General features: G+C 50.7%; 1 protein-coding gene across 1 annotated transcript in view; it reads left to right on the top strand.

The window, feature by feature from the left end:
- Window positions 1–280: 280 nt before the first annotated feature.
- Window positions 281–11,943, top strand: part of phldb1a (pleckstrin homology-like domain, family B, member 1a) — a gene marked incomplete at its 3' end in the record, with an annotated part of 29,530 nt that continues 17,867 nt past the window's right edge. Inside the window, exons 1-6 of the mRNA XM_084449874.1 lie at window positions 281–293; window positions 2,819–2,920; window positions 4,257–4,380; window positions 6,333–6,503; window positions 9,453–9,578; window positions 10,822–11,899. Of these exons, the coding sequence (XP_084306000.1) occupies window positions 2,861–2,920; window positions 4,257–4,380; window positions 6,333–6,503; window positions 9,453–9,578; window positions 10,822–11,899 (1,559 nt within the window). The 5' untranslated portion in view covers window positions 281–293; window positions 2,819–2,860. The remainder of the gene's footprint in view (window positions 294–2,818; window positions 2,921–4,256; window positions 4,381–6,332; window positions 6,504–9,452; window positions 9,579–10,821; window positions 11,900–11,943) is intronic.

Raw genomic sequence — 11,943 nt, 5'->3', positions numbered from 1 at the left:
GCGTTTGAAACGGAAGTCTGAGGGGGGTGAGTTCAACCGGGTGACCTTTGACCTGCAGTCAGACCTATTTTGGAGGGCACCCCCGACGTTGCTCCCCCTTCGGTAGCGTGACGGTCTGGGAGTGTAACTCTGCACCGCGGGCCCCTGGTGAGCAGTACAGCTCAGCGTGTGACTGAAGTAAGCCAGCGCAAACACACAAACAACAATGTGGCTGCCTCGCTACACAACTCTGTGGAATATACGACAGACTATCCCATGGACCTAAACCGTACTTGGACTGTCCTAGAGTATTGGTGAGTGGACTTCCGTGAAGCCTGTGGAATTTTGACAGCGTTTACTACAGTTTTAAGTATCAGGGGATTATGGATATCACTCAAAGTTGATTCCTCCCCTGTATATTTTCTCTCAGAACTTGACCAAAGTTTTTTCCAAAATACAGTACGCATTATGTCTCTCTCCCTTCTCCATGCAGTGTCTTTTCCCTGTTTATTCATTTAATGTCATTTCACTCTAAAAGTGGAGCAGCCCAGACTGCGTGGCTGACCATATCTATTTTCAGATGTCCGTGGCAACACAGAAGGGCATAATTGCTCCCATAATCACACGTTAGGGAGGAAGGAGCTGCATTTATGAGCATGAGCCAGCCACCCCAGCTGGGTGTGTACGTGAGATCCGTCAGGAACGTAAGAGTGTGAGAGTTGGCGTGCGTGTGTGACTCATGACACATTACACTGTCTGTTACTCTGCAGCCCTGGGTTGAAATACTTGAATTTTTAAATAATTTAAATTACTCATAGAGTGGTATATACACTGTATATTGTCTGTGCTTGATTGCTGTTGTCTGGCACAATGGAACCAATGGGCAGCTCTTTAAAAGGCGAACCTCACCCACATGACTCTCCAGACAGACTCAAGTAATTGAAAGTATTTCGGAACATATAATAGCGGTATTTGGACCCAGGTCCGTTGCTCGGTCCCTGTGTCTGTCCTGAGTTTCTGTGTGGATCAGACCGGGCCGGTGTTGGGGGCCGGTGTTGGGGGCCTGTGTTGGGGGCCGGTGTTGGGGGCCTGTGTTGGGGGCCTGTGTTGGGGGCCTGTGTTGGGGGCCTGTGTTGGGGGCCTGTGTTGGGGGCCTGTGTTGGGGGCCTGTGTTGGGGGCCTGTGTCGGGGGCCGGTGGGCTGAGGCTGAGCGCGGGTAGGGCCAGTGTCGGCAGGAGAACAGGAGGATGCTCTGTTCTCTGGGTCACTGCCCCTCTGAGACCCAAACACTGCGGACGATTGTCCGGGACAACCATGGCATGACCCAGCTGCCTCTACTGACATGACATCACAGAGAGAAGGAGAGAGAGAGAGAGAGAGAGAGAGAGAGAGAGAGAGAGAGAGAGAAAGAGAGAGAGAGAGATTATGTTTCTGTTTCTATACTTAGGTAAATCACTATCACGGCAGGTCAAAACATTATATACATTCCAACTGAGAATACTAGTCAAAGATCAAACGCAACGTTTTGTCATTTATTGTGATTGATTTGTTAGTTGGTGAAATGCCCATAGCTCCTTTTTTCTCAGACTTTCAAATGGTTGACCTGTCTTTGCTTGCTTGAGAGAGCAAGACTTCACATTCCAGCAGTACCCCTGATAAAACATGCACATATGGAGAAAGACTGCATGGAAAATCTACTTAATTCAAAATCAATCTCCAAACTCAATACTGAGAGGAATTAGAGAAGCATTGTGTTATCAGAGATGGAATACATAGGACTACCTGGTAACTGGAGTAAGGTATTTACAAATCTATCAATTTCATCGTGTTTGCTTTTGTCTGTGGCTGTAAAAGCTCATGTTTACAATGGCATGATATCATAAGATCACAATTACTGAGCGCAGGTGAGGAAAGACGAGCTATCCACATAGTTATTACTGTAGCTAATGTTTGTAATTGCTAATGAGTGCAATGTCATCACCTATCTGTAGGCTGTTATGGCTTCTTTTTTGTTTAGGTTCAAAGTTCAAACTCAGACTCAGGGAAAGGGAATGTTGGTGAATGTGGGGGATTTCTGAGCTAGATGACCAACATGATGACTTATCTATGTTGTCTGTATGTGTGTATCTGTGTGTGTTTGTACTGTATACAAGATACAAGTGTGTGTGTGTGTGTGTGTGTGTGTGTGTGTGTGTGTGTGTGTGTGTGTGTGTGTATGTGTGTGTGTGTGTGTGTATGTTTATGGAGGTGGGTATGTCAGGTTTTCCCCTTGACTGAGTAAAGCATGAGTCCACAGCTGGATGTAATCTGCAGCACCTGTCCATGAAGTGTCTGTGTGTGTGTGTGTGTGTGTGTGTGTGTGTGTGTGTGTGTGTGTGTGTGTGTGTGTGTGTGTGTGAGTCACAGTGATTCATGATGAGTGGATAATACCTCCTGTCTGCAGCACCTGAGACACACATCGTCCTGTTTTAGTGAGCGGGTCTCTTGCTGTGGCCTTTCTGCTAGTGTTACCTGATAATAGGATCTTCCATTGTTCACACATCACAAACCTGGCTGCTAAGGTCATATTTGTGTTCAGCTCAGTAATAATAACACGGCTGTCTAGCTGCTCTCTCGTGGTCAGAAGGTGGCGACAGAAGTAAAGATCTACGGCTTTTCGATCCTCTCACTCGCACCGAATAAGAGTTCCGCATAAATCAGCCGTCTCCCTCGTCGCGGAGACAACGCCGGCGGCGTGCCGCGTGACCGGGGCCGATAAGTGGGACAGGAGAGTCTCTAAAGAGAGCGACGTTCCTCTCGGCTCTCTCACCGAGCGCGTCCTCTCCGGGTGTTCCTGCAGGATCCCCATGTGCCGGACGGAGTGACTGACAGCCCTGCCGACATGGAGAGCCTGAGCAGGAAGCAGGCGGAGCCGGGGCGACAGACGCACCAGGTCCTACAGGTGAGTCAGGGGCCCTCAGGGGCCCTCAGGGGCCCGCCACCTCAAAGATGGAAGACAAATTCAGGCAGACAAGGTAAAGGCAAGGCAAGTTTATTTATATAGCACATTTCAGCCACAGGGCAATTCAAGGTGCTTTACATGAGACATTAAAAGCATTAAAGCAAAAAGCAGGTAAAGTGCACGCTCTGTGTCAGTTGAAGAGATGGTCAAGAAAGCATGTAGGAAAATTTCAATCAATTTAACAATCAACTGACAAACCTGTCGTTTCTTTTATCATTATTTCAAGTACTGACAAGCCACGGGTGTACTGGGTTCAAACAGGAAGTACAAATATATTAAGCATAAGTTACAATGGATGTTATGACTAAATGAAATGAAAGAAAGAATGACAAGTGCCTCCGTGACTGACCAGTTAGGAACAATGGTTAAGGTCAGGTGACCATAGTAAAGGTCAGCTGACAATAGCTGACTCAGGGTTAATGCCAGGGGATGACAGGGGAAGATAAGGAAGCTTGAATAAACTACTGTGACATTTGAACTCTACAGGGGTAGACATGTACTGTAAGCTGATAAAGATTCCTAAAAGACTACACACATACATACACGCGCGCACACACACACACGCACGCACACACACACACACACACACACACACACACACACACACACACACACACGCACGCACGCACGCACGCACGCACACACACACACACACACACACACACACGCATAAATGCATACGCCCACAGCGCACACACACACACACACTGGAAATGCCTATACCTATACCTACCTTGTTAAACTGCAGGTGGAGATGCTCAAATAGTATCTGGAGGGCATGTATTTGATCTGGGGAACATTAATCCACATACCTACTTCAAAGAGCAGTGAGATTTTTAACAACCTACAGAGAGACTCATGCTAGAGCCTAAGAGCCTACAGGTCTTTCATGGCTTCACTGTCAATCAAAAGCTGAATAACATGCATCTATCTACCCTGAAGATGATACCAAAAACAGTGAATAGTATATCTTACTAGTATAATCACTATAGACAGCTTACTAATATTGTATATACTGTATAGTATAGTTATGCAATACAACTCTACATTGACAGTTTCAGCCAAACAAACGGATCTTCCCCTGTCTACCCAAAAGGAGATCAAGCCATTTATCTTGCTCAGCCAAAGCCAACTGTTGAACACAATCCTCTTGATCCAATTAGAGGAGCCGACACTAGCCAGTCCACTCTTATGATTCAGTAATGCCCCAAGGATGAAAGGGCAGCGTAAGCCTCTGACATCCCATATTGACTGCAGGCTTGTTTTGCACTCACAGAGCACTCCTCTGGACTTCATAGAGACCAGCAGGTCCCTGAAGGTCCAGGCAGAGCGCCCCCACCTGGTCAGTCTGGGGAGTGGTCGTCTGAGCACAGCCATTACCTTGTTACCGCTGCAGGAAGGTAAGCCGTCGCAGCACCAGCGGCTTGTCGTATCTAAGGGGGATATAACGACAAGTACACATGCTAAAACCACCGTATCCTTGAATAGACCACAGACCAGAGGCAACCACAAAGACATACTAAAAGGACTAATAGCACATTCATTATTGGTTCCATAGCAGCATTACAGTAATTGGTTCCCCTAGAGTCTAGAGGACTAGGGGCTAGACTCTCATTGAGTACCATCCAGGACATTTTGCACAGTGATGATCAAAGCCAGACTGATATATGGTAATGATTCCATCCAGTCACTTGTTCCCTAGCTGGCAAAGAGCCAGCGGTTGAGTGACATCATAAGGCAGTCGAGAGGAGGAGGGGGGAGGAGGGAGCCGGGGGGTGAAATTAAAGTGCTGTACAGTAGCAGAACAGAGGCGCAGTGTTCTCAGGGGGCCTGCCATATCTAATCATCCTAAGAATGACAAATAGAGGACCTTGTGATACTACGGGACTGGGGAAAAAAAACATGGAGCCAGAACTGTTGGTCACGGAGGAGGTGGGCAGACTTGGTGCATTCTGAGGGGCGGCTCTGCGTCTGCGCTGCAGATCTGAGGACCCGTCATTTCCACAACAGACACTTGTCAGCTTGGTGCTATTCAAATATAGAGGGTAAACTAGAACACTGCGTGGGCCTTTAGCGAGCAAACAGAACACAATCCTTTCTTGGCATGGAGAAGAAAAAAATAGGACCACGGCTTGACCTTGTCGTCACCCCCCACCCCCACCCTCCAGTTCAAGTTAACTAGTCCCGAGCGCACACGCACACACGCCCTCCCGCTGCCCTTTCACCCTCAGCGCCGTGACTCTAGGGCTCTCGGGGCGGTTGTCCCTCCCATTGCGGCGAGTTCTTTATTTCCATCTGTCCGTCTCCGCAGAGCCCAGGCGCCATAAGACAAGCCGTGCGCAGGCAGCCGAGCCTGGAGGTGAGGGAGAGGCCCGCTCAGAGACAGAGAGTGAATAGGAATCTCAAGGCCGCCCGCAGGGATATTCTCAGTGCCGTCTATCCTCTATGGGTCCTGAACCAGGGCTATTTTAGCAGCCGGGAGAGGCGGGGCGGGGGGGTAGGCAGAGGAGAGGAGATGAGGAGGGGGCTTGTGGTGCGGCGCGAATAGATCCACCCCCCCTTTAACCACTCCCTCGCTCTCCTAGACAGGAATATCATAAATATACATCCATTGAAAATCAAGTGAACTGAAACGTTCCGACAGTCGTCAAGCGAATGAATTCCCTGAGGCCGTACGGCCGCCATCTTCCAGGGTGGGACGGTCTCTAGGGGCTGGCACCTGCTGCTATATCACTCAACCGCTCAATGAGGGAGACTCTGCAAGTGACCTCTGGTCCCTGGGCCTTGACCTCCGCATGCCTTTACTGTGAAATCAGGGTGCCACTGACCATGACCACGGCTTTGAACTACAGTCCCAGGAATCACTCATACACCAAATGTGTTTGGTATTGAAACGGAGGCATGTGTAACAGTGGTGCCGTGACCACAGTCCTGCCATGAAGAACCTTAAAAGCCAGAGAATTATGTTGGGACCCGGGAGCTATAATGCCCTGGCTTTAGCTTAGTGGGCTTTTCATTCATTCAACCTTTATTTATGCAGGAAACACTCATTGAGATACACCTGAGGGTAGCAGCAGTATACGATAGTTATGGATAATACAACAGTCAACAATACATAAAACAATGCACACACAATGTGTGCATTGTCTGGAGTAAAACATCTCAAAAGCATTTACATAAATGTTAAAGGGGCATTCCTGTTGGTGTCATATCCGTCTCCAGTGACTGATGCCGTCTCCAGTGACTGATGCCAGGGTGTGTGTGTGTGTGTGTGTGTGTGTGTGTGTGTGTGTGTGTGTGTGTGTGTGTGTGTGTGTGTGTGTGTGTGTGTGTGGCTGTGTACTGTTCCCAGGGAGGACCACGCTGGGCAGTGGGGACACAGACATCGCCTTGCAGGGGTCAGGCGTGGCGCCTCTGCACTGCTACATCGAGAACAAGGCGGGCGCCATCACCCTCCACCCCTGCGGGAACCAGTGCTCCATGGACGGCCTCCCCATCACCAAGCCCGTCCGCCTGTCTCAAGGTACCACACACACGCTGTCCTGCAAGTGTTTCTGGGAGAAGACTCAGTGAGCCAGAGAAGCGCAGATTAGTCTATTCTCGGTGTGCAAACTCTAGTCAACGAGTAACTGAGAAGCATTCAGGAATGTAGAGCAGGAATATTACTGTTGACATAAGAGGCCTCCTAGACACAGTGGTAAGGATTGCGTATTCCCAAACAAGGGTTCTATTTTTATTTCGTTTAACTAGAACATGGTGAGTTTGGGAATCTTGCCATGTAAGTAGGCTACAATCAGGCTTTGTTAAATGTTTCATTTCCTTCAGTGTGTTCCTTTAAGACAAAGAGAACCTGTTACTGCACGGTGACCTTGACCTAGTTGAAAGTGAAACTTGATTAAGCAGTCTGTAATAATTGCTTTCCATAGCCTCTCAGTGCTGCTCTGGAATTGATTTAGCTGCGCATTTTCAGATGTTTCTAAGGGAAGGAGACAGCAAATCAATACAGGAAGATGTTAGACCGCAGGGTCCGTCCAGTTCAACCAAGCCAGAGAGGATGACCACAGCTTGACATGGCACAATCAAGTTTGATGATATCTATAATTACTGCCTAGCTCTCATCTTTGATATGAAACAGACAAGTGAAACAGAGTACTCTGATATTATAGGAGAATCAGCAAATAACAAAGTAGGCTGTGCATTGGGTCGAATCTTTTTGGTGAGAGATAGACTCAAGTATTAGATGCGACAATGGGCCTAGGACCCGATAACAATCCTGTAGAGAGACCATGGTAAAGCTATCTCTCATCCTGCCCCTGGCATGCATTCCATTTTCAAAAGCAGGACATGCCCCTGTAAAGAAATAGTCCAGCCACCACGCCCCCTCCCCCCCCGTGTCTTGCAGGCAGCTTGATAATAATGTCATTTGTGGGCAGCCGGTGGATGGGATAAGAAGGCAGCTGTTGCTTCAGAACAAGAATACGAGCATCATTCCTCAGTTCGGACTATCTGAAAAAGTGAACGGGGCATGCGGCCGCGGCGTGTGATCTAAACTTTGAATCAATGTGGTCTTCATCGGCGTCATTTGGATTAATTTAACAGGAACATAACATAGACAGCTTCCCAGCTTCTTTTGTTATCGATGTTATCTTTTAATCAGCCACATCCAGCTTTACTTTTACCATCTCTACCTTAAACATCTGGGCTCCCGACAGAGCGTAAGGGAATTAAAGCGCGCATCAAGTAGGTATAGTCTATTTACGAGGGTGCGAGGCGCGGGACGGGGGCGGGACGACGCGTTCTGGCTCATATGAACTGGACATAGAGACACGCGTGAGTTCAGACTTGTTTTTTGTATTATGTCAGAATCAATGTTGGTGTTTTGCTCAGTCAGTTAGAAGCCCTACGACGGCCAATATTGTCACATTAAGCTGCTCAATTAATTTGGTTTTGAACATTTTATTATAACAGTGGGCTTGTGTTTGTTTGTTTACCTATATCTGTGAGGTTTATCGTAGGCTACTGAGGCATCATCAGGCTACCTGCAGCTATGTCTTTCTCTCTGTTCCACTTTCACGGGCTTGAGTTACATGCGCTTTCATGTCCTGTTTTTCACCCTTGAGCTGAGCCACGTGGTTTCACTCACTGTCTCTCTGTCTCTCTGTCTGACTGACTGACTGACTGACTGTCTGTCGGTCTCTCTCTCTCTCTCTCTCTCTCTCTCTCTCTCTCTCTCTCTCTCTCTCATACCACCACGGTGGACACCTGTTCTAGAATGGAATGTGCACATTCTTGAGCTGTGTGAATAGTCTACTCCACTGTTGCACGCAACGGACAGTTTTCTGGCGCCTTGTCCCTGTGTCAGAAATGGACCCCCGCGATTGTTATTGCTTTCTTTATACCTTTTTCTGGATAGGATGACAACGAAATCAATAACCACCATCCACTACATCAACAGGCTGTTTACATTTACGAACTCTAGTGACTTTATGATTTATGATTTCCAATTCCACATTCCTGTCCAATAGTGTTACCAGATATAGATTTATGTCCCCCTCTCACCACATTGTCTGTCTTCCTTAAACAGTCTGGGAAAATGTTCATAATGAAATTGGCCGTGGAGTCATAACTCATTCCGCGGTGTCCCTTCTACTGCATTAAGCCCGGCGGAAGATATTGATTTAGCTGGGTTTTACTGAGCGCTGTGTCATGGCCTCCCTGGGCCTGAATGGTGTGAGTGTGAGTAGCAGGCTGTGAGTCAGAGATGAGACGGAGGAATATGAATAGAAACAGGAGACTGACCGGACATCATTCATCCTGTGGATACCGGTAGCCGGTGTTGTACGATACCGTTTTAAGCTGTCATCACTTGGATTGATGTTTGATATGAGTGCTTTTCCAGAAAGGAGGTAATAGGTACAGTAGAATAGGAGCCTGCGCTAAGGATCAGATCCAGAGGGTGCTTTAGATCTTCAGAGAGCAGCATGTGTTGGTGGATAAGTACATTACTGGAGGATATCTGTTCCTTAAACAAGGGCCCTGCATAGCGGCCTAGCGCATGCGTGTGTGTGAGCGTGTGTGTGTGTGTGTGTGTGTGTGTGTGCGTGTGAGCGTGTGTGTGTGTGTGTGTGAGCGTGTGTGTGTGTGAGCGTGTGTGTGCTTAGGGGGGGATGTTATCAGGCGTCCTGGCCAATGGCAGGGCAGGGAAACAAAGGGACATCTGGTGCTCTGTTTTCAAAACACGGCCATTCTGAGTCGGACCAAGAGCTCTGAGTTTTCCACACAAACCTCACCTGGAGAGATACTAGATCTTTCCTCTCTTTGCATTTCCCCCTCAGCCCAGCCCTGTATTCTTCCTAAGTCCCCAGCCCTCTCTGTCACCAGAGTTGATCAAGGAAGGATGGCGGCTAATGTCAGCTGCTCAGACCCTGACCACGTCCCATCGCCCCACCTGTGTTCTCCCCCCCCCTGACAGGGTGCATGCTGTGTTTTGGTCAGTCTGCCTTCTTCCGCTTCAACCACCCAGAGGAGGCCGTGAGGATGAAGAGCATGCTGCCTGGTGGGAGCCAGGGACCCAACTCCTACATCGCCCACCGCCCAGGTAAGCCCCGCCCCCGGCTGCAACCAGATACACTGCGCTGTAACCACAGGGCGGCCCCCCAGGCTCTGACCCCCACAACGCCGTTTGACGCAGGCTGGTTTGTACACATACCGGTTGCCCTGGCGACACACAACCGTGCAGCTGTGAGAGAGATCATCAAACCATAGCCGTAATGGTTTGTTGTGATTCGAAAACACTCACACTCACGCACACACACACACACACACAGATATACACCAGTGTTTGCCATGCCTCTCCTATGATGTTTTTAGCCCTTTTTGCTCTGAAAATGTAATTTAATGTAACTTATTGCTTTATAAATGTTCTTAGCCGGTAGACAAACATACTCCTGGAGCTTGCTCGATCGCCTTGTTGAGAGGGGTCAGGGAAGAATTTTTACAGCTCACTTATCTGGCCCCTGGGTGATACTGTTTCTTTTGCTTCCCTCTGGAATATGTAGAGAGTGGGTCGTACGCCCACCTCCCTTGTTCTCTGTAAAGCGCATTATGTTGCCTCTGTGTATGAAATGCGCTATACAAATAAAGCTTTGATTGATTGATTGATTGATTGATTGATAATTGCTAGGGTGTCTTGAGGATAACGATAATGACGACAACAATGGAAGGTACCTCTGTGGTGAATGCTTCCCTCTGGCCTTGATATGAAACTCTCTTAGCCAGTGCTCTTGGCCATTTGCCTATGATGATGACCGTTGCCCTGTACAGAGAGGTGTGTTACAAGTCCATTTTTTCTTCTGACCTTAGTGCTTCTGCTCTCTGTGGTGCAATGCCTGGTCTATGCGCCGCACCCAATCCTGTGTGTGTGTGTGTGTGTGTGTGTGTGTGTGTGTTTGTATGTGCCCACTTTCCTGACTGGGTCCAAATTGCTTCTGCTGTGATTGAAGTACAGAGCTGCACATTTTATATTTAGCTGTTCCAGATCCCTATAGGATTACAGCACAGCTGAAAAACAAAACCTACAACGCGGGGCGTAGTCACAGAGCTGTACATGCTGTATCACCCGGCTTCCAGGCGTTTACAGTATCACTATCCCGGTGCCAGTGTGTGTGTATGAGTGTGCGAGCGCATGTGTGAAAGTGTGCGTGTGCGCGCGCGTGTGTGAATTAGAGAGAGTCTTAATATTGGAGTATCTCACCAAATGTAACGCAAATGAATACCGTCTTTTCAGTGGACAAGTGTTCCTTCAGGTCATTGGTTTGTTCCTCTCCCTCTCTCCCTCTTAGACACCCACACCGTTCTTAATGGGAGCCACCAGGCCGCTCCTAGTGACAGGACGAGACCTGGCCAAGGATCTCTGGCCAGCGCCATCGAGAGGGACCTCCAGGACATCATGGACTCCCTGGTGATGGATGACCCCCAGGCCCAGTCCTCCTCCGAGGGCAGAAAGCTGTCCCACCGGCCCATCCCGCGGTCCCCCCCCTCCCCCGTGCTCAACGGGGGCGGACGCTACCTGCTCTCCTCTCCCACCAGCCCCGGGGCCAGGTCGGCGGGCTCCAGCTACGACAACGCCTCGCCGCTCTTCTCCCCCGTCTCGCCGCCGCCGGGATCCGCCTCCGCCGCCACCGGCGCCCTCCCCAGCTGGGACCCGGGCTATTCCACCCCGCCCGTACCCGCCCGCTCCTTCGGCCACGCCCCCCAGACTCCCGTCCCCCACCCCCGTACCTCGCCCGCCGGGGCTTCTAGCGGTCCCCCGGACGGGCGCAGGGTGTGGGAGAGTCCCGGGCCTCTGAGGAGGGCGCTAGCGGTGGCCTCTCCCAGCCCTACGCCGGCCCGCAGAGGCCCGGGACAGGACCCCTCCGCCGGGGGACACTCAGAGAGTCCCTGGCCTGCTCCTGGCCCTTCCCCCAGCTCCATCCCTAGACTAGCCCCTAAGTTTGCCCCGGCAGCCTCGGCCGCCCCCTCCAGCCCCAGAGGGAGGGTGGGCGGAGCTTCCCTCCAGGAGAGGCCTCCGAGCCCTCAGGGCCAGCCGCACCCCCACGCAGACAGCCTCCAGCACCCCGCCGCGTCCAGCCTGAGAGAGCTGCCGCCTCTCAGCCCCTCCCTGACCCGCCGGGGGGGACACCAGGGCTCTGCCCCCGCCCCCCCCTACGCCCAGCGCGCCTCGTTTGGCAAGCAGGTCTCCGAGAGCCCCCGGGCCCAACGCAAGCCCACCTCCCCTTCGGAAGAGGAGGCGGCGTCCGCGGGCAGGGGGCTCCGCGCCAGGAGCCCCTCCCCCACCTCCGGGCCGCGGGGGGAGCCGGGCAGCAGAGGGCAGCAGAGGGCCGGCCCCGGCGCCGCCCTCCCTCAGGGCCACGCCCCTCTGTCCGGGCCCTCTCCTCTCACCAGCCCCCGGAGCCAGAGGACGG

Source organism: Borostomias antarcticus, assembly GCF_949987555.1.
Source record: "Borostomias antarcticus genome assembly, chromosome: 15".
NCBI classification, from domain to species: Eukaryota; Metazoa; Chordata; class Actinopteri; order Stomiiformes; family Stomiidae; genus Borostomias; species Borostomias antarcticus.
The sequence above is the reverse complement of the archived record's forward strand: the minus strand, read 5'-3'. Positions and strand labels throughout refer to the sequence as shown.